The sequence below is a fragment of the Ovis canadensis genome, chromosome 5 (genome assembly GCF_042477335.2).
Source record: "Ovis canadensis isolate MfBH-ARS-UI-01 breed Bighorn chromosome 5, ARS-UI_OviCan_v2, whole genome shotgun sequence".
In the NCBI taxonomy this organism is placed as follows: Eukaryota; Metazoa; Chordata; class Mammalia; order Artiodactyla; family Bovidae; genus Ovis; species Ovis canadensis.
Window position 1 is genome coordinate 30,794,040 of NC_091249.1, and position 21,982 is coordinate 30,816,021.

At 52.4% G+C, this 21,982-nt stretch overlaps 2 protein-coding genes, 1 long non-coding RNA gene and 1 other non-coding gene across 5 annotated transcripts; 1 reads left to right on the forward strand and 3 right to left on the reverse strand.

The window, feature by feature from the left end:
• Positions 1-1,420: 1,420 nt before the first annotated feature.
• On the reverse strand, positions 1,421-1,493 carry TRNAS-GGA (transfer RNA serine (anticodon GGA)). Its single transcript has one exon. It is a non-coding gene; the product is annotated as a tRNA-Ser (tRNA).
• Positions 1,494-2,993: 1,500 nt separating this feature from the next.
• On the reverse strand, positions 2,994-7,402 carry TNFSF9 (TNF superfamily member 9). 2 transcript variants are annotated; one of them, XM_069589367.1, is made up of 3 exons: positions 6,614-7,402; positions 5,939-5,972; positions 2,994-4,805 (listed from the first exon to the last, which is right to left on the reverse strand). In XM_069589367.1, exons 1-3 carry the CDS (start codon positions 6,875-6,877, stop codon positions 4,348-4,350), a joined length of 756 nt encoding a protein of 251 aa, XP_069445468.1. In that variant the 5' UTR covers positions 6,878-7,402; the 3' UTR covers positions 2,994-4,347. The 2 variants fall into 2 exon arrangements, with proteins under 2 accessions (XP_069445468.1, XP_069445466.1); XM_069589365.1 differs by having other exon boundaries at positions 5,939-5,975; positions 6,614-7,401.
• A 1,415-nt stretch (positions 7,403-8,817) lies between these two features.
• On the reverse strand, positions 8,818-11,194 carry LOC138440231 (uncharacterized). The gene is made up of 2 exons (XR_011256975.1): positions 10,217-11,194; positions 8,818-9,601 (listed from the first exon to the last, which is right to left on the reverse strand). It is a non-coding gene; the product is annotated as an uncharacterized lncRNA (long non-coding RNA).
• A 607-nt stretch (positions 11,195-11,801) lies between these two features.
• Positions 11,802-20,031, forward strand: LOC138440233 (phospholipid phosphatase 3-like). The gene is made up of 7 exons (XM_069589369.1): positions 11,802-13,292; positions 14,181-14,343; positions 16,091-16,248; positions 17,268-17,548; positions 17,646-17,703; positions 19,286-19,462; positions 19,648-20,031. The coding sequence occupies exons 1-7, from the start codon at positions 13,134-13,136 to the stop codon at positions 19,771-19,773; spliced, it is 1,122 nt and encodes a 373-aa protein (XP_069445470.1). The 5' UTR covers positions 11,802-13,133; the 3' UTR covers positions 19,774-20,031.
• Positions 20,032-21,982: the final 1,951 nt, after the last annotated feature.

Genomic DNA, 21,982 nt, shown 5'->3' on the forward strand with positions numbered 1-21,982 from the left:
TTTATTAAAGTATGAAAAGGACAGAGAAAGCTTCTGACATTGACATCAGAAGAGGGACGGAGAGTGCCCCGTTGCTAGTCTTATCAAGGCCTTATATACTTTTACCAGACCAACTCCCACAACATACATCTTAAATTTAAAAGATTAGAATTAACAATAGAAAGGTCTTACCAGACCCACTCCCATGTAAAATAACAAGATTAGCCAAAAGGTTCTTGTTAAAAAGGACAAACATGTCCTTGAGCAAGATACATTGTTGTTATATAATCCTTAGTATGGAGCTTAAGATGAGTTGTTTCTTGTGTAATCATCAGCTTTAGGCTTAAAGAAAATAACATCTTATGTGACAGACTAAGGAATGTAGGGGGAAAAAAATTTGTCCTTTTTCTCCTCAAGAGCCCCAGACCCCTTTCTCCTCCTCGGGGACCCCAGACTTCTTATCAACCTACCTGAGAATTAACTCTCTCAGTTGGATGCCATCACCGACTCAGTGCCTTCCCTGGTATCAAGCTCAGTTGGTAAAAAATCCACCTTCAATGCAGGAGACATGGGTTCAATCCCTGGATAGGGAAGATCCCCTGGAGAAGGGAATGGCTACCCACTCCGGTATTCTTGCCTAGAAAATGCCATGGACTGAGGAGCCTGGTGGGCTATAGTCCATGAGGTCATAAAAGAGTCAGACAAGACTGAGGAACTGAGCAGGCACAAACAGAAACCGAGGCGGCTCCTCTGTGACACCAGGGTTTTGTGCTCTCCTCCACACATCCCCGCCCATCTCTCTCTGCCCGTGGGCCCTTCCATGCCTCTCTCTCTCATACAGCTTCCAGTTCATGACTAATAAGAGCAGCAGGGGGCCAGGCACGCTGCATTCCTGCCAAGGAGATCTGATTGGCCCGCCTTGAGTCATGTATCCACACTGACCAATCAACTGTGCCAGAGAAGTGGCACCACATGGCACCAGAGATGATCGCTGAAATTGGAAACAGCCAGTGTAGCCAGGAGAAGGAAATGGCAACCCACTCCAGTACTCTTGCCTGGAAAATCCCATGGACAGAGGAGCCTGATAGGCCACAGTCCAAGGGGTGGCAAAGAGTCAGACGCGGCTGAGAGACTTCAATCACTCACTTCACTCAGTGTAGCCAGAGACTGACCAATCAGATTTGAAGTTGGCCCCTGGACTACACCCTTCCCCCACAAATCCCAGGGGTGCACTCAGTGTTAACACTTTGGATCCTCGGTTATCAGGGCCATCCTAGGGTCCAGAGGAAGCTTCCAACAAAGGAGTAGTTAGTAGTAGTTGTCGCTCAGTCGTGTCCGATTCTTTGCGACCCCGTGGACTGCAGCCTACCAGGCTCCTCCATCCATGGGATTTTCCAGGCAAGAGTACTGGAGTGGGTCGCCATTTCCTTCTCCAGGGGATCTTCCCGACCCAGGGATCGAACCCAGGTCTCCTGCGTTCCAGGCAGACGCTTTAACCTCTGAGCCATCAGGGAGTAATAGGTATTTGCCAATTAGCATAGAGCTAATTTCCAGGAAGCTAGGCTTCCCTGGTGGCTCAGACTAAATCGTCTGCCTGCAGTGTGGGAGACCTGGGTTCGATCCCTGGGTCGGGAAGATCCCCTGGAAAAGGAAATGGCAACCCACTCCAGTACTCTTGCCTGGAAAATTCCATGGACGGAGGAGCCTGGTAAGCTACAGTACATGGGGTCACAAAGAGTCGGACACGACTGAGCAACTTCACTACTTTCACTTTCACTACTAATTTAACGATGTGTGTGTGGGTGTGTGTTAGTCACTCAGTCCTGTCCGACTCTTTGTGACCCCATGGACTGCAGCCCATCAGGCTCCTCTGTCCATGAAATTTTCCAGGCAAGGATACTGGAGTGGGTTGCCATTTCCTTCTCCAGGGGATCTTCCCAACCCAGGGATCGAACCCGGGTCTCCTGCACTGCAGGCAGATTCTATACCAACTGAGCTACAAATATTTGAGACTTCCCTGATGGCTCAGATGGCTCAGAAGGTAAAGCGTCTGCCTACAATGTGGGAGACCCAGGTTCGATCCCTGGGTTGGGAAGATCCTCTGGAGAAGGAAAGGGCACCCCACTCCAGTACTCTTGCCTGGAAAATCCCATGGATGGAGGAGCGTGGTAGGCTACAGTGCATGGGGTCGCAAAGAGTCGGACACAACTGAGTGACTTCACTTCACTTTGATGGCTCAGAAGGTAAAGAATCTGCCTATAATGTGAGAGACCTGGGTTCAGTTCCTGGGTTGGGAAGATCTCCTGGAGAAGGGAATGGCAAACCACTCTAGAATTCTTGCCTGGAGAATTCCATGGACAGAGGCTGCAGTCCATGAGGTCACAAAGAGTTGAGCATGACTGAGCAGCTAACATTTTCACTTTCATGCCCATATTCACGGTTGTCAGTTCAATGTCAGTTCTGCTCCCTCAGAAGGGATGTGGGGAATGGAAGGAACTCTTTGAGGAGTAGAGATGGGTCAGGCAATGAAATTCATCTTCACTGCCCATCACACACCCTCCTGGCTGTCTAGCACAGGCAAAGTTCTTCCCCTTCCTCCTTACCTCCACCCCTCCTTTTAAGTCCCCATTAAGGTCACCTGCTCTATGGAAACCTCCCTGTCCACCCCAGCCCCAGGAGCCAAGGGCCAAGGGGCAGATTTTCATGATGGGAAAATTAGGGGGGTTGGGAGAACTGGTCAGGACAGTGGTGTGCTGGCAAATGTTTAACAACCAGCTCTCATGAAGTAGAAAAATTGAGGAACTTCCCTAGTGGTCCAGTGGCTAAAACTCCACGCTCCTAATGCAGGGGGCCTGGGTTCAATCCCGGTCAAGAAACTAGATTCCACATGCCACAAATGAAGATCTCTCATGCTCAAAGAAAGACCAAAAGATCTTCAAGTGCTGCAATTAAGTCTCAATGCAGCAAAATGAATAAAACAAAATTAAAATTTTTTAAAAGGAGAGAATTGAATCTGTATTTATTATAAATTTTATTGGCATAAATGTTTAGCAGGCAACCTCCAGCGATAAAATAAGATACTCCCCACTGCAAATTCCATACAGCCAAAACTGAGTGTCACAGAACGCCTTTCTCACTTTTTTTTTTCCACTTTTGTAACCCAAAGCCAATCTATGCTTGCAGGTGAGAAACAAGCAAATGGAGGTTGATATTTTCCTCTAGACACGGAGATGGAACGAAACAATCAAGATGTGTGTTCACACTTCACTTGCTTTTTGATGATGCTTGGAACTTCTTTGCTAAATCAGATAATGGTTTGACAGCACTATAGAAAGACTTCCTCGATTTTTTTGTGTGCTAGTCACAATATAACAGTTACAGGCAAAACCCACATAAATGTCATCTACATGGTGAACATCTGTTTTCCCAGCACTTTTGAGTGTAGGCAATCAACAAATACATCAAATCGGACTTGTAAGCTTTGTCGCTTCCCCTAGTGTAAATACTATCACCATGGTCCATTTTAAATTTCTAGTGTGGTGACACTGAACACAGAGCTGGCAAGCAATGTCCTGCGAAACAGAATTACACAGTATTTCCACTACCAGATACAGTAGAGGTGAACTATCTCAAGGGCATAGAAATAATACCACGAGAATAACAAAAATCCCATGCCTAAGGCACAGGGCAGTTTGAAGCCTCAAGATAACTCACATTGTCTAGTAAATGTACAGTACATAGCAGTCATAATATATAAAAATATTTTATTATCCAGCATCAGGTACCACCTCACACCCTCCCGTATGTCCCTGTTACATGGGGTCACACAAAGTCATAGTGTAAAGCCAGCATATTAGATCATCAGCTTGGCAAAAGCTGGAGGTTTTGTCTTGTCTTGTTCCTGGCTGGATCCCCAACACCTAAAACAGTGCCTGATAAATTTTGCATGAGTGAATAAAGCTCACACAGCATAGATACTTGGACCCCCTCCCACAAGTTAGCCCCATGAGTCCCATGGAGTGGGGAGGAGAGGGGTTGGAAATGAGTCTCTATTTCGCACATATTAACATAAATAAGGATGGGGAGAGGGTCTATTTTATTTGCTCCTATTTCTCTAGCCCTGTACAGTGCCTGGCATGGAGCAGAAGCTCAATAAATATCAGTTGAATGGATTAATATAATGTACAGTGTCTGAGCTCAGCTCAGAATAAATACCGAGGGACCCAGAGGATCCTGGAGGAAGAGGGTCAGCAGCTCTGACCCCTGGCCAGCCCAGTGAGGTAGAGGAGCTGGGTCCCATCACCTGGGGCCCCAACGAAGGAAGGGAAGATGCAGTCTTGTTCAAAGAGGTGACACCTAGGCCTCGGGTCACGTGAGCTTTGACAAGGGGAGTCCACTGGGAACTTGGGCGGCCACGCGGAAGAGGCCCCAGACCGTGGATTCGGCTGAGAGCTGCCAGGAGAGAGGCTCCTGGATCGTGGGGCGCAGGTGGACGCTCAAGCGCTGCCCCGCATCCAGGTGCAGCAAGCTGCTCCGGAAACCAGCTGCTGAGTTCCCCGAGGGTGGGGGTGGCAAGTCCAAGGTGAGGGTTAGGGCGGCCCCGGCTTGGTGAGGCTGCAGGTCCAGGGCCACGGAGACGGAGTCGGAGCTGTTGAGGTTGCCGGCCATCACGCGCTTCAGAGTCAAGTGCAAGAAAATATAGTAGACTCCGGCCTCGGGGACCACCAGCTCTTGGGTGCGCTTGTCGTAGCGCATGCCTGGCGCCAGAGTCACGCCTGTCAACCCCGGCTCGCTACGCCACTGCACCGGCCCTTCGGTCAGTTGTGCTGTGGGAGGGGAAGGTGGGGTACACTGAGCAGGTGTGCATAGCTGGTGAGCGGGGAGCATAGCCCTGGGAAAGGAGGGGAGCGGCTCTAAGGGAGACGCAAAAGTGAGGAGGAGTGTGTGAGAAAGATAAGGGAGCTCAGGGAAGGAAGAGGGTCTCGAGGGAAGTGGGGCTTGAGGAGGGGAAAGAGGGGCTAAGAAGGGAGGAAAGGATTGGGGGGGGAAGGGGGAGAGACTCAGAAAGCTGGAGATTGAGGAAGCGGAGGGGAGAGAGGGGGTGTCGGTGGAGGGAGAGAGACTTCCAGGAACCAGGAGGAGGAGGACATGTAAAGCCAGAAAGGATGACGGAGGGGAAAGGGGGCTCCTAGGGATGGCAGGAAGCGGTTTGGAAAGAGAGGGGACAGGCAGAAAGGGGATAGAATGGAGGGACTCCGAGAAGGAGGCGGGACGAGAGGGAGAGGGCGGGGAAGGGAAGCTTGTCAGGAAGGAGCGAAGACGCTAGAGGAAAGCTAACGGGAGAGAGAAAGGGGTGGAGGGTGAAGAAGGAGGGAATTTCAAACAGAGGAGAGGATGGGGTGAAGGTCTCCTTAAAAGAGACGCGCGGAGGTTGCAGGAGAGTCCGGAAGGGGGAGGGAAAGGGCTGGGGGGAAGAGTCCCCAGAAGACGGAGAGGAAAGGGGGACGGTCTGTAGAGGGAGGATGAGGAGGAGAGTCTGGGAGAGGGAGGGTCAGAGGGAACCGGGCAAGAGTCTCCCTAAGAGGGAGGAGGCGGGTCTCCGGAAGGGGGGAAGGGAAGTGAGTAGGAAACGGGGCTTCCAGAATTGAGGGAGGGGAAACGGCTGGGGAGGAGGGGTCCGGATCTCCCAGAGTCCAGTAGAAGGAGCCGACCCCGCTGAGATTTGCGCGGATCCAGGCCCAGCCTTAAGGGGCCGGGGGTCTGAGGTGGGCCCAGATGGAGGTCAGAGAAGGAGACCCGGAGAGGGAGAGCCGAGGTTCTAAGAGGGCAGGGGGAGCTTTTCAGAGAAGGGAGGGAAAGAGGGTCAGATTGGGTCAGAGCGGGAGGCTTCCCTCTCCCGGAGTTCTCCCACTTACTGCACCCTCCTCCCGCTCCCCCGGGTCTTTAGGGAGTCACTCACCTCCATCGGCCACCACCAGCTGCGCGAACACGCCCTGCTGAGAGAAAGGACAAACGCTAAGTGAATAAAGGTCCTTCTACTCGCAACACGCAGCCCCTTGGAAAGTGGGGTCCCCGGGATCTGCGCAGGCCTTGAGCCTAGTCTTAATGGTCCCTTCCCTTCGCGTTCCAAAAGAACCACCCCGCGCGCGCGCGTACACACACGCGCTGCCCCAGCCCTGGCTGTCTGCAAGGAGAGGACCCCGAGGGCTTAGGAGGGAAACGAGGAGACAGTCCCTCCAGGGGGCTTGATACTGCAGAGTCTTGAGAAGGAAAGGAAGGTACCCTAAGGGTCCGGGAGAAAACCGAGGTTCTTTGCGAGTTACGAAAGAAAAGGGAAACCCCGCGATGGTTGCAGACAGTGTCCCTCAGGGTGCGCATTGGTGAAACGGTCCCCATCTGAAGCCCGGGGTGCAGATGGGGTCTCACGGGGGGTTAGGATTAGAATGGTGCCCCCCTGGAGACCTGGATAAGGAACTGGTGACCTCAGAAATCCAAGAAGGACGGGGAGGTAGGTCTCTCCACCCTCGGCCTGGGACGCAGAAAAGACCTTGCGGGAGGCGGGGACGCGGATGGAGAAGGGGTCCCGGGGCTGGGTACGGGTCTCTCTCGGGGTCTAGATCGGGCAGTATCTCACCTGCGGAGAGTTGGGGAGGCTGGCGTGGGGGTCGGAAGTCTGCTCCAGGCCCACGGGGAGAATCGAGCTGGGCGCGGGACTGGAAACCGGCGAGGCAGGAGTCCCGGGGATGCCCCAGACCCGCACCACGCAGGTGGCGCAGGCAGCGGCAAGCAGCAGCAGCGCGGCGCTCAGAGCCCAGGGCAGCGGGTTGCAGACGCGACCCGGAGGCGCTGGCGACCGCTGGGCCTCAGGGTCCGGGGTGGCGAGGGTGCTGGAGTGCATGGCCAGCTGCGGGCGGCTGCGAGTCGGGTCCTGCGCACCGCCCTTTATAGCTAAGGCCGGCTTTCCGGGGAGTGGCCGGTGGGGATCCCAGCGACGCGCTGGGTAGGTTGGTTCCCGCCCGCCCCGCCCCTTGCGGCCCCGCCCCGCCCTCTCCACCTTCGGTCCAAACTTTCCCCAACTTTCTCTTCCCTGAATGTCTCTGTCTCCTTTTCTCTCTAGCTCTCCACGCTCTGCTCCATCAAATCCTCCTGACCCCCAGTTATCTCTCTTGCATCTCCCTGGTCATCTCTTCGCCTCTCTGCTTCTCTCTCTTGTCTCTTTCCCTGATTCCTTATCCCTCCCTAGCGCCCCCCCAGCATTGGGGCTCCTCCAGGGCTCCCCTAAAATCAGCACTTCTTCGGAGGAGTCAAAAGAACAGCCAGGCCTCAGCCCGCTTGTCCTCTGGAGGATAAGTCCTCCCAACGGAACCCCGAGTGCCCTGCTCAGTCCTCTCTCTACTTCCCTCTCTTTTCCCGGGACCCCGGACCTTCCCTGGCCTGCCCCCACCCACCCACCTAGACGCTTCCCGTCAGGGACTCCCTGGACCCCGCAAGCAAAAGGCTGGAGAGTCCAGGTGGAGAAATTCCCCTTGTAGGAAAGGGACAACTTTGAGTGAGGCGGAGGAAACTCAAATTTCCCGTTCGCGCTCCCGTGGTGTCCGCGGGGGCGGGAGGAGGAGCGGAGATGCGGCCAGAACTCTGCCTCAAAAGAGGAAGCAACCGTGGATTGACAGATGGCCAGCCCTAGAAAAGCCCTGGGCTCCCAGAGAAGCCCGGCTCACCCCAGACCAGCAGGGTGGACCTCGCCATCCTTCAGGTCTCACTTCCCCTATAGCGCAAGGGAGAATGGACCCGGGAATTGATCTCAGCCGTCCACCAGCGGCCCAGGAAATGGGGGGAGGGGTGTTTTGGTTAAACGGAACAAAGATCGGATACCGGCCCTGTATTCAACCTTGTATTAAGCCTCTCTGAGGAATTAAAAGGAGAAAACACTAATGATACTGGCTCTTGTTGACACCTAGGTGTAAAACGCTTCCGTTAATACTAGCGGTTTATAAAAAAGCGCTGTGCCCAAACCAGCATCACCTGGGGACTTGCTAGCTCTGCACATTCTAGCACCTCAGCCAGACCTATTGACATTCTGGGAACTGAAGCCCTGCAGTCAGTGTCTGAAGGAGCCTTCAAGAACATTCTGACACTTGCCCAAGTTGAAGAACCCACTGCGTTGTACCAAGGTTGTTCCTTCGCACCTGCTGTCCCCTACACCTGGAATGTTCTTTCCCCCCAGAAGTGCGGTCAGCTGTCCTTCTGAGTAAAGAGGAAGAATTAAGGTCCAGCGCCTACTTTTCCTGTCTCCCAAAATCTCACTGCAGCCATAGTTAAGGGACTGTTTTAAAACCTAAACCAAAACTTGTCAGCCATGGGGTGGAATGCCAAATACACATTCCCTAGCAAAATACCACCATCAACCACCGTGTCTCACGCCTCAATTATTGGTGACCTCCTGCCAACTCCAAAAGAGATGTGGTGGGTGGCAGCTAAAGTAGAAGCGTTGGTTGAAAGTAAATTCCCAAAAGAGATACCAGCTCTGCTCCCCAGTAGGGTGGAAACACAGCCATTTCTTGGTTGCTTTTTTTTCCCCTCCAGACCACGGAAATCTCAACATTTCTGGTGGGAGGAATGCAGTTGATAATAGAAGAATCATGATAGGATCATGCGTGAATCAAATGTGTGAACTTGAATGCAAGAGTTGAAACTGTCCCACCTTAACCCTCGCCCCCTCAACCCAGCAGCCAGGACCTGAAAGATGGGGATGGTGCGATCTTTTCTCCGAGGAATCTGACCAGCCAGGAAGATAGATACAAAGATTCTGAGGACAAAGAGGTTTCACCAGATACTATCGCCCTGCCAAGAAGCTCACAGGCCATGGGCCGTTCTATTTATTATTAAACCCCACCCCAAGGCAGCTCACAAGGTTTGCCTAAGCTGACAAAAAAGAGGAATTCAGAGAACTCCCAGGCACTGTTTCGGACAACCCAAATGAAAGTGTCTCTCTCTCAGGCCCCAGTTACATCACCCCTTGAAATTTCCTTACTAGCAGTTTCCACCACGTGAGATATTCTTGTTCGTTTGTTTACTTGCTCGTGGTTGTTTTCCCCCAAGAAACTGATAAGTCCCAAAGAGGAGTATCTTCGCCTGCCTGGTTTCCGTGCTACCTCCAGTACGTAGAAAATTATAGGCCTTGATAGTATTTACTGAATAAAGGAATGAATAAAGTATAATAGTTACCAGCATGGATTCTAGAGGTGGAAAAACCTCAGTCCACTGACATTTTGTGTGTTTTCATTTTGAGGCAGCTGGGAAAATTCAAAATAAGACTCCTGACAGGTACAAATCATGTGTGAAATTCAAATTTCAGTGTCCACAAATAAAATTGTATCAGCACACAGCCACGCTCATTCGTTTCCATACAGTCTGTGGTGATTTTTGCAATGTTCCAGCCAAATGGGGTAGTTACAACAGAGATTGTTTGGCGCACAAAGCCCCAGATGTTTACTCTCTCTGGTCTCTCAGTGGAAAGTTTGCTGCCCCCACTCTAACAGTCTTGCATTTCAGCCCTCCAGTTTCTTGCTGTGTGGTCTGGGGCAAGCTGCTTCAGCTCTCTGAGCCTCACTTTTCACATCTGCTAAATGGGAATAAGAGTAAACCTCAAAGGGTAGCTGAGAACTTGCTGTGAGCAGTGACAGGCCCATGGCAAAGGCTCATTCCAGGTGAGCTGGATCACTGAGTTTTCTACAATTCCAATGGCTGGAGGAGTAAAAAAAACTGAAACTCCAAAAGTCAAAGTCACAGTCAAGGACTTCCAGTGACTTCTGAATTCTAGATGCCAAGGGACTTAGCAGAATTCTGTACACCCCCTCTAGGGTAGGGGAACAAGGCCTGGCAGCCTGGGGAAGGCACAGGCCGCAGCCAGGGAGCACCATGACGCATTGTTGTGGTCGGCACATCTGACATAGACGGCCCCGCCCACCATGGAGCTCTCAGCATCAGTTGCCTCGCACCACATGGTTCAGTAGTCGCACCTCTGTGCTCAGCTGTCTCCCCAGGGGATAGTGGGCCCTGGTTTCCCTCCCCTCTGGGGGAAGGACCTGAATTCTCTCACCATTGCCATTCCAGGGCTCAAGGGAGGGATTGGGCAGGAAGTAGTTGGAGGGGGGAGGATCCTTCTCCCCTCTCAGAGGCCCAGCAAACAGGCACCTCCTCCAGGAAGTATGCCTTGATTTTTCCTAGCCAAACTCACCTCCTTCTGAGTTCCTGACTGCCTGCCACCCTGTATGAAGTCCATTGGCCTGGATCCTTCGAGTCCCCACAGGCAAAGCCTGAAAGAGATCTTTAGTGATTACTGGGTAAGTGCACAGTGAGAGAGCATGGGACCCAGTAGGGGGCTGTAAACCAAGAAAAGAAGAAAAATGAGAAGAAAAGAACTGAGTGAGATTGGTTTTGAGCTGAGGGAGTGTCCACACGTGTTGAAGGAGGAAATTGAAACTGAGAGAGGAATCACGTTCTCCAGGTTAGGTCTCTAAAAAAGCTGGGTCCGAGTCTCCTTGGTCCTGGGGAGGCCAGGGAAACACAGACCTGGCGTGTGAATGCCCTTGCCATATTGTGTAAACATGGCAAGGCACGATGGTGCTTTTAGACTTCTTGGAGGTAGGGTGCTCACCCAGCTACTGTTGAACTGAGTGTTTCCAATGTAATGAGTGTTCAGGATAAGGAAAGCGGGAGTGAGGGGATGTGCCTACAAGAGTGTTTCTAGTTGAGGAACAACAATGGCACATGATCCCATCTCTGAGCCTTGCTTTTCACACCAGCTCCAGGAGTTGGTGATGGACAGGGAGACTGGTGTGCTGCAGTCCATGGTGTCTCAAAGACTCGGACACGACTGAGCGACTGAACCGAAATGGAAATAAGAGAAGGTCTTGGTGCATAGCTAGTTTTAAATCCCAATTCTGTCTCAAAGCAAATGCCTTCACCTCTCTGCCTCGAGGTTCCCATCGGGGAAGTATAGCTAATACAGGGACCACCTCCTAGGATTACTGTCCCGAATTGGAAGCCAGAATGGCACCTGGCATACAGCAAGTGCTCTCCGCCACAGTTGAGGCTGATGGTCTGGGGCCTCTGTGTGACTTGTAGGCGCGGATTTGATCCTGTAGGTGAAGCAGCAGAGTCCAGAAACAAGTGTGTATGTCTGGGCCAAAAGAGAGGCAGGAAGAATTCAGAATGGAAATAGTCAAAAGTGTCATCTAAAGAGAAATGGTCAGATTATCACTCATAGAATCAGTCCAGTAATCAAGCCATGGGGGAGGTTGAGTCATCTATTTGGGGCTCGATAGAGATCTCTAAGGGCTAAGAAAACAAAGAATGCGGATTTGGTTTCAGAGCAAAGACACATTTGCATAGCACATATCTAGAAGGTTTATAAGAAGCTTAGTTGGGGGGGGAGGGGGGCTTCCCTGTTAAAACTCTGCACTCCTAATGCAGGGGGCCTGGATTCGATCCCTGATCAGGGAACTAGATCCCACATGCTGCAACTAAGACCCAGGGCGGCCCAATAAATAAGTAAATTTAAAAAAAAAAAAAAAAGGGAAGGAAGCTAGAGGTATTTAGGAGAATTATCTGCAAAAGAGATCATGAACCTTCCACTGTATAAGCTTCTGCCCACTTACATTTTCCACATTTGCTTTGTCTTGGTTTGTGTGTGTGTGTTACACACAGAATCGTGGTCAAGTATGAGTACATAGAGAAAGAAACCAGTGGCCACACACAGGCCGCACACGCACAAATTTTAAGAGATAAAATAAAAAAGAGAAAGACCCGAGCTATTTGGAGGAAGGGAAAATTTTCACACCAGTGACATCAAAGGTAGGAAATGGTGTTTCCCTGCTAATGGCAGTGGATGAACACAGGGATGGGGAAGGCCCAAGCATACCAGGGCAGGCCCGGGGTACCCCTCAGAGGGCCCAGTCCCTGAGAAGCCAGCTCACTCTGCTGGGAAGCAAGCCAGCCTGTCCCAGGAAGGAGGCCCCAGCACGGCTAACACCTGGAAGGGACTCTCCAACTGACCCAGAAAGGCAGCCACCAGGCAGACACTTGTGTACAAGACATCCCGATTCAGGCAGTACACAAGTACACAAACAAAGACAGACACACAAACACACCACACATACAAACACTGAGACACATAATCACAGATACACAAGAGTAACCACCAAAGCTAGCCACAGACACACACAGAGACACAACAGATACATATTCGGAGCATATACACCCAAGAATATAAGTACACACAATAGCAGACCCACAATCATAAGCATACCAAAACAGTGGTGGGGATACACCATACAGGCATACACACAGTCACACACTAAGACATGCCCAGAGATGCAATACTAGACACACAGCTGCCCAAGCCAGCCACAGGAGCGCAAAAGGACAGATTCATGCCCAGAGTCACACACACCCACTAACATATAGCCTGAAAGAGTCTTGAAGGCTCTGGGATATGCATTCAAAGACACACAGTATCAGATGCCCAAAGACCACCAAAGGCACTTAAGTGACTGACACAGGCTGACCTGGAAAGACTGGAAAAGAACACAAATACAAGGGAGCACAACCAAGGAAACCTGGGTCCCGCCCCCAGGGAAGATCCAGGGTTTTTGAGCCACTAAAGATCCACCCCTCCAGGCTCTCCTTCTGGGGCCTATCCCTCCCTCCCTCCCTCAAGGAAACGCTGGGTCCCTTTCCTTGGCAGTGTGGGCCGCGGGCGACCCCTGGTGGACCCGGCGCCTCGGTCCAGGGCTTCAAGGAATGGGCGGGTGGGAGGAGGGTGTCTAGGCTGAAAGGATGAAAAGATGCTTCGGCGTTTACTGAAAAACTTAGAGAAAGGAGCGTGGCAACAGGGAAAGGGAGACACCGGAGCCCGGCTGGAACGGGACCAAACAGGGTCTTGGACGCGGGAACAGGGCGTAGGAAGCAGGAGTGGGACTGAAGACCTTCACCCATCCCCACTCGGTGCAACCCCGGGTCCCCGCGGGGACGGTGCTCCGGGGACAGTAAAGACAGGGTAAGCCTGGAGGCGAATTCCCATTGGCCCGCGGCGGACCAATGAGGAGCGGCGAGGACTCCCGGCGTGGCGGAGAGGGACAGGGCAGCCGTTGATGGAGATGGAAGGGTCCCACCTGCCCAACCAGGCTCTCAGCCGGAGAATGACCACCAGGGAATCGCCCAAGGTCTGCAATCGCCAGCACGGAGACGTCTCTCCCAGGAGGACTCTCTTCAACTCCGATATGACTTTGACCCGCGGGACCCTGAGAAAGGTGGGCTTGCCCCTCGCAGTGCTGCCCCAGTCTCCCAAGCCCTGCCCACTCCCAAGCCCCACCACTTCCCCGTCAAACTCCGTAAGCCCTTTCCACTTCCCTTTCTCCCAGACCCCGCCCACTCTCCCGCCCTCGGTATCCCAAGCCCTGCCCACTCATCAGCCCCTCCCACTCCCTTGTCATTCTCCCTAGGCCCCGCCCACTTCCTAGCCACCATTGTCCCAAGCCCTACCCACCCTCCAGCCTGCCCACTTTCCCGTAAGCTCCGCCCACTTCTCAGACCAACTCCTGAGGCCTTGCCCATTCTCCTGGCCCACTCACTTTTCTACTTTTCTCGGGCTAGCACTGCCCTCTCGCCAGGCTCCGCCCTTTTATTGTCTCCCTTGTCTGACTTTCCTGGAGACTCCGGCCTCTGAGTATTTTGTCCTGGGTTACACTTTTCCAGCTCTCTGCCCCATTCCAAGTCTTTGAACCATCCCCACTCCTAGTCTGACTTTCCTGGAGTCCTCTGGTCTCGGAGCATTTTGTCTGAGCACTTAGTCCCCACCCACTTTGTTCCTCTCCACCTTCTTCCAGACCCCACTCAAACTTTCAAGACCTTACCCCCAAATCAGTCAAGTCCCTGAATGGAATAGGACTCCCAACTAATGGAGTCAGGGAGGCCTCAGTTTCCTCCAACCCTTAGGCCATCCTCAGGAAGGTCCCACCCCCTTGGCCATTCTCGGGGTGGCCCTGCCCCCTTGGCCATCTAATTACTGGCCTGCAATGGGACCCCTCCCTGCCCACCTGATCTTTACCATTCAAACCAGCCTGTCCCCCGCTGTTACCAGATCGCCTCGAGTTCTAATCCAATCTGGGTGGGCATGCCAACCCCTTGGTTCCCCACAGGCAATCAACTTACCATATACCATCTTGGCCTTGCCTGAGTTGGTGGTCCGATACCAGTGCCTGTGGCCTGGAGACCCGCGCAGGACACCCCTGTTCCATCCGCTGCCACACTTCTGGACTGCCAAGCTGTTGGTGGCTTTGGACTTATTCTGTCTTATGCTGGGTGAGCCCCCTCCCTACCATCCTTGAGCCCCTGCCCCATGTGGACACCCAAGAAGCCTTGGAGGGAATTTGTCTTCCTGTGTGTCTTTATCTGAGGTTTGCTAGGCCTGGGGCTGGCTGCCTGCCCTAATGTATGTACTTGGGACATCAGCATATTTCTGGGATGTCTGGGTCAATGAGACTCTGCGCGAAGGGAGCAGAAAGGGACTCTCCACAAGAATGGATTTTGTGTGCTTACCTGTCATCCTGGAGCTGGCAGCATCCAGCTGCTCATCTTTTTTTTTTCAGTCTTGCATATGACTTTACGTGCTGTAAGTCTCCTTGAGTCGTGTATCTGAGTCTGTCTATGTGTCTGTGGTGGGAGGTTATGTTTGTACTATATATATCTCTGTGTACGTTTTGACTATGTGTATGTTGTGTGCAAGCTCCTGGGTCTATCTGTATGTCTGGGGCTGGTCTGTGTTGCACTCATATCCATGTGAATGCATAATTCTGTGTGTGTGTGCACATGTGTGTATGTATGCATGTGTCCCTTTGGATCCCTGAGTTGCATATTGTATTGCAGTGATACCTGCTGTATTGGCTTGGTGGGGGGGGCGCAGTTCACTGTGGGTGACTCCTATGCATGCACTTGATCTATGGGAGCCCGTGACTATGCATCTGGTGGTCGATCCAATGGTATTTGTGTAGCCAGCTTTGTGTCTGGGTCTATATGGGCCTATGTGTATTGTGGGTATACTGTTATATGACTGTGTGTGTACATCTGAATCTGGGTGTCTGGGTCAGACTGTGTGGTTGTATAATTGTCTGTGTCAGATTCTGGGTGTGTGGGTACCCATGTGGCCTGGGCTTGCTTGGGGTCCAGATGTGTGGCTGGCATAGACCAGTGTACCCTCAACTCCCCAGTGGGTAGAACCAGTGACCAGAGCTCCTTTGCTGGGATGCGGAGGCCAGGCTGGGACACTAGTTTGGCCCTTCCAGCCCAGAGAGGGAGCTGGGGATGGTGAGAGGTCGGGTTCCAGCTGCCTGCCTCCACTAGGCTTCAGTGGATGACAGAGTCAAGACAGGGAGGGAGGCCTGGTATAGGCTTGTAGAATGAGCAGGGCTACACCGGCTGGAGACAGGCCCCCTGGTCTGCCCGACTTCAGGATAGTAGTGTCAGGTGAGGGGCCCCAGATGCGGCTCACACACAACTTTGCTACCATTTTCTCCCAGCTCGATCAGCCACAGAACCATCCACACAGGCATGAAACACACACAGATACCAGACACAACCACACACACCAGCACAACCCACACATCCGTGGATACGATGTATAATCTTTTTTTTTTCTGTCTCTCTCATACACACACACAGACATGTACTCATGAGCACCACATACACATAACATAGACATAGCTATCCATCAGCACACATACACATTCACACACAAAGACACGCAGAGCCAGTCATACACATGTACATGCATCCGTGAAGACACACACACATACGGAAAGAGTGAGCCCTTCCACCCTTATCCCTTCCATCATTATCCTTGCCCCTTACCCACCTCATTCCCAAGACCCCACCTGTTGAATGGGTCCCTGGGGCTCTGGCCTCCTCTGGCCTCCTGGCCAGACTGTCCTCCCCGCCCATGTCCCCATGTCCAGGCTGTGGAGATGCTGGGAGGACAGACTGGCCAGAAGGCCTAAGGCGAGTCAACCTCAGGTGACCCGTCCATGAGTGGGGTCATCTCCACCCCCTGCAGTCAGCCTCCCCATTGTGCTGAGTGAGACCGGTTTGCTGGAACCCCACATCCAGGGCTTCTTTTGCAATGACACCACCATCCAATACCCCCGGATGGCCCATTACATCATCGAAGACTCGGCACTCATGAAGATGAGCTTCTTCATCTCCATCTTCACGGTAAGAGGCTGGCCACTTTCACTTCAAACTGTGGTGACACGCTATGAGCAAGTTCACCCCTTTTTCTGGCACAGTGGGAACCCCCACTGATTATAGATCTAAAGCAGGAGTAAATACAACCTCTTTTTCCTACTGAAATGGGACATTTCACTGCTCAATGGCATAAAACCCCTTTCCTTGAGGACAACGTAAGCCCCCACTTTTGACTTCGTAGGGGAAATAACCCCCTCTCTGCCTTAGGCATAGAACAGGAAGTTCAGCCCCACCTCCCCCCAGTAGACTGGGAAGCCTCAACCCTTTATGCAGAAGGTAGGAAGCAGCCCTGCCCCCTGGGAAGGTGGGAAACCTCCTCCTTTCAAACATGGAACATCCTGCTTCTTCCTCCTGGTGACAGGGGATGTTCCACAATTTTCCAGCATTTGGGTGGAAGCCCATCCTCTTTACCTGGTATAATAGGAAGTCCTGCCATTTTCAGATATGAGACAGGAAATCCTGCCTATATATGACATAAATTAGGGAGATGTCCCACCTCTTTTCCTGGTATGACAGGAAGTCCTGCCCTTTTTACATATGGGACAGGAAATCCTGCCTATGGCTGACATAAACTAGGGAGATAATGTCCCACCTCTTCTCCTGGTGTAACAGGAAGTCCCACTCCTTTCAGATATAGGACAGGAAATCCAACCTATGTCTGACATAAGCTAGAGCCATGCCCTGCCTCTTTTCCTGGTATATTGAAATCCTACCCCTTTCAAATATGGGGCCCCCCCCTCTTTCCCTGGTGATAATGGGAAGCCATATTCCTTGGCTTAGGAGTCTTGCCCATTTCAGACACAGGGGTGGGAGAAGTCACCCATTTGTGTGTGTGTGATGGAATGAGAAGACCCACACTTTTGGCTGGTTTAGTGGGAAACAACAGCCTCCCTTCTATATGCGATAAAGCGTGGAGGATTTCCCTCCCTCCTTGCACCCTCTGCCCTCAGTAGTGACCCCCTCACCCATCCACTTCGGCTCCACAGATCAGCCTGGGAGAGCTGATTCGGGTCAGGGGCCTGCAGCTGAGCTCGCCAGCCTTCCTGAGCAGCGCTTACACGGCCATGATCTACAAGCAGCTGGGCACCTTCATCTTTGGTGGCCTGGCCAGCTTCTCCCTGACCAGTATCACCAAGATAACCACAGGTCAACTGCGGCCCCACTTCCTGGCCACGTGCCTGCCTGATCCAACCTCCTTCGACTGTGAGAACGGCTATATCACCAACTACAGCTGCACAGGGCATCCTGAAGATGTCCTCGATGCCAGGCGTGTGGGTGGGCAGGGAGGAGAACCCAGGAGGTGTCCCCACCCCACCCCACTCCACCCCCAGCTGATATCCATGCTCCCCCTGCCCATCCCCTAGGATGTCCTTCTATTCTGAGAACGCCTCCTTGGGGATGTACTGCATGGTGTATCTGGTGGTGAGTGTTGGTGGGAGGTGAGCTGCACACCCAGCAAGGCCAGAAAATGCTCCATTGTTCCCCCCACCCCCGCCATCCCATGGTCAGTGCCCACAGTGCCAGGCACAGCTCCCACAGAGCTTGTGTGTTCCCCGAGTCAGAAGGGCAAGAGTGGGGTGGGCCCGTCTCCTCTTAAGATTCATTCAGCGTCCTGGTCCCAGAATAGCAACTTGCAGAACCCTCTGTCCACCCCCCACCGGCCCCTGCCCTTGCAGCTGGAGAGGGCTCATGCCAGGCTGGGTCTGTGCCCAGGACTGGGCTCCACCAAGGACCGCAGGAAGGGAAATCACCCAAGACCCAGCTGAGGTGAAGATCTAATATTTAGGTAATAAAATGGCAGGAAGGGAAGGGGGGGGGTGGGAGTGGAGCAGAGGGAGTTGCCTCTGGGAAGGAGCCAACAACCCAGGGGCATAGATTTGGGTGGCAGAAGCAGATTAGAGCCAGCCCAAAGCACCCAAGCTCAGTGGTGGGCAGACAGAACGACACAGAGGCTCCAGCCACCGGGGCACGTGACGGTCACACAACTGCCTTTACACCAGCAATGTTTTCTCCCTGGAAGCGGATTCAGCTGCCAGCTCCCCCAAACCATCCCTGCCCCTTTGCATTTTAAGACAAAGTAATTACAGCTTCCTGTAGTGATAAAAGTGCAGGGTTTTGGAGGTGGACGTACATGCTCTATTCCCAACCTCAACTTTGTGTGACACTAGGTGAGACCTTGAACCTCAGTTTCCTCATATGTTTGGAAATAGCACTTGCCTCCTAGAGGTGTGGTTTCATGAGTTAACACATAGATGAACTGATACCCTCAAAGGACTGAGAACAGGATCTGGCCTAAAGGTCACTATTAATCATTAATAACAAGCAAAACAGACTCCCTTCGTCCCCGGGATGGGGCGGTGGTTGAGGGACTGGGTGCACGCCAACATGCCAACGTGCACAGACAGACCACACACAACTCAGAGGCCGGCCTTGGTCTGATTTTTGTACGGAGTGGACAATTTCATGAACAGAATATTCTGGATCTCGAGGAATTCCCCCACCTCTTAAGTGTTCCTCAAGTGCCCACAGTTGATCTTTCCCTGAAACACACAAGCACCACTGTCCCGTTCTTCTTGCTCATCTCAAGGAAGTAAATTTCACCTGATGGGATTTTTTGTTTTCTGTTTTCCATTTCAAAATCAAGTGCCCAAACTCTGCTCCTTGAGGGTTCGCCGATGAGGCCACTTTGCTTCGATTGGAGACCTGACACAGGAAGTGGCAGTGCCCACTCACAGCTTGAGCCTACCCGGAGGGTCTCACCTGACTCTTAGGAAATCATTCACCACCTAACAATTCTCCCAATGCTAGCATGTAGTTAAGAGCACACAGTTCTCTTACAGTGATGGACACAGCCCCTATCCTCTTTAGAAGCTGAAATACATTTCCATACAGAACTGGCAGGTTCAGATAGAAAACACGGGTGGGCACAAAAATGCAGCCCCGGGGTGGAGTCCCTCTGATTACCCTCTCCCAGGGTTTCAAGGCACTGCCACCCGCCTTCCAGCTCTACATACAGGCCGGCTCCTGGGGACAGAAAATCTGGCTCTTACGGCCCACCGTCCAGCTCCTTTTCTTGTCCCTGGCTCTGCTGACTGGCTACATCCGGGTCTTGGACCATTGGCACCACCCCTGCGATGCTTTTTTCGGCTTCTTTCAGGGAGCTTTGATGGCTTTCTGGGTAGTAAGTGATGCCATGGGACACCTGGGTACAGGGAGGGTCTGCTTGTCTGGGAGCCCTTGGGTATGCCTGGCACTCCTCATCTCCCAGGAAGGGAGTGCAGGAGAGGCCAGACTGGAGTGGGGGGGTGGCCATGGAATGAAGGTGGTGTCAGCCCACCACAGCCTCTCTCGGCTTCATCCCTGCAGGTTTTCTACATCTCAGGCAATGCCAAGTCCCAGGACCACCTATGCTCTGTGTGCCACGTTCCTCCCCACTTCCCCTCTCTGTATTCCTCCCCCGCGGACCCTCAGGGAACCCGAGGCATGCCCTGATGCAGAGAAAGACAGAGGGCACCCTCTGCTTTCCAGGGCCTGTGCTCCCCAGGGGGACCGTCCCTCCCCAGGTGGGCTAGTCCAGGAAGCCCCACCTGTTTGGAGCTCAGTCCTGACCCCAGATCAGCCCTGCCCTGGAGGGGTGACACAGGAAGTCCCATTTTCCTGGGGCTGAACCCCAAATTAGCCCTTCCCAGCAGGACCACTTCCACTTCATGTTTTTATGTTTTCTTGCTATATTAAAGAATGAAATGCCAACACCGGGTTTATGAATTCTTGAGAGATATTAACATGGATTGATAGACTTTGTATATCAATCCGGGAACCATGTCCCAGGGATCAATTGTAACGTCTGATAATCTCGAAAGTCTCAGTCAGGTTTCTCGACTTTGGTTATTGCTGTTAGTTTTCAGGGCCAGATAATTCTTTGCTGCAGGGGCCATTTCAGTGCACTGTAGGCCAGTGAGCAGCCTCCACAGACTCCACCCACCGGGTGCCAATCACAACCCCAGGTTGTAGTGGAGGGGGAGTCAGTCCCAGCTGAGAATTTCTGGGTTAGGGGATTCTGTGGAGCTCCCTCAAGAGACCGTGCTCCATAATTATCTGACCTACTGAAGTCCCAGGATGCTACACATATTTAAATAACAGAAGAAGTAATTCACTGATCCTGGGGTGGGGGCGGGGGTCACCTTATTTGTATGATCTGATCCATCAGGAATTTATTTTGATGTCTTCTTGTTGTGTTAGTCACTCAGTCATGACCGACTCTTTGCGACCCCATGTACCGTAGCCTGCCAGGCTCCTCTGCTCCTTTGAAAATTCCTTGCCTGGAATTTTCCAGGCAAGAATACTGGAATGGTTTGTCCTTTCCTTCTCCAGGGGATCTTCCCTAACCAGAGATCAAACCCCTGCAGTGCTCTGGTGTCTAGTGTGAACCTAAAGGTCCAACTCAATTTTGTTTTTTTTTCTCAAATAATTAACACAGGATTTCTTAGCCTTGAACAGCAGTCCCCAACCTTTTTGGCACCAGGGACTGGTTTCGTAGAAGACAATTTTTCCATGGAGGGCGGGTCGGGGGAAGGTCTGGGGACGATTCAAGCACCTTACATTTCTTGTGCACTTAATTTCTATTACTATTACATCAGCTCCACCTAAGATCATCAGGCATTAGACCCTGGGGGTTGGGGACTGATCCCTGGCCTTGAGCCCTATTGATATTTGGACCAGATAATTTTTATAGAAGAGGGCGACTGTCCTGCCTGTGCACCCTAGAATGCTCAGCAACACCGACTTACCAGGTGCCAGTAGCACACCCACATACACACACATGCACACACACATGCGCACACACGCACGCAAACCATTGAGGCATAACTAAAAACGTCCCAGGACATTGCCAAGTGTCCCTGCCCTGTGGAGAACCACAAAATCGGAAGCCACTGGTGAGAACTGTGAGGTCCCAGCCCTTCCAAGGGCCTGGCCAAACCCACCCCTACCCCGAAGTAGCCAGAAGCCACAGAGGATGTGGAGGCTTCCTGGGATGTCAGAGCGGGAGGCTGCCAGCAGAAGCCGACCCCAACAGGGGCAGCACAGGCAGTCTAGCCCAGTGTCACAATAATAATTGCAATACCAATAGCTACAACTTACTGTTCACTCTCCCGGGGGACCCTGGGGCGGGCTTTCGGGCCCTCCCAACTGCCTAGAGGGCAGGCATTCTTGATGGCTCCATCTTGCAAGAAATTCAGCAGGGGGAGGCCAAGTGACCTGTCTGTGCAAGGTCATGTACTAATTACAAATGCAAAGGCAGGGCGATGACTTGTAATAAATTGTAACAGTGGAACAGGATGGCGCCGAGCTGGGGGGAGCAAGGCAGCCCCCCACCTCGGAGGGGCCCTCTATTCCCCTGCAATCTGTAATCCAGCTATGTCTTTTTTTTTTTTAACTTTTTAAATTTTTGATAGAAAATGAAGTCGCTCAGTCGTGTCCAACTCTTTGCGACCCCATGGACTGTAGCCTACCAGGTTCCACCATCCATGGGATTTTCCAGGCAAGAATACTGGAGTGGGTTGCCATTTCCTTCTCCACAGCTATGTCTTTATCACTGATGTTCGACTCCAGGCAACGCTAAGGATGACCCCACCTGCGACACTCAGAGCCCAACAGAGGTGTCCGGGAGGAGTGCACAGTACCCCCCCACACCCCGCACCCC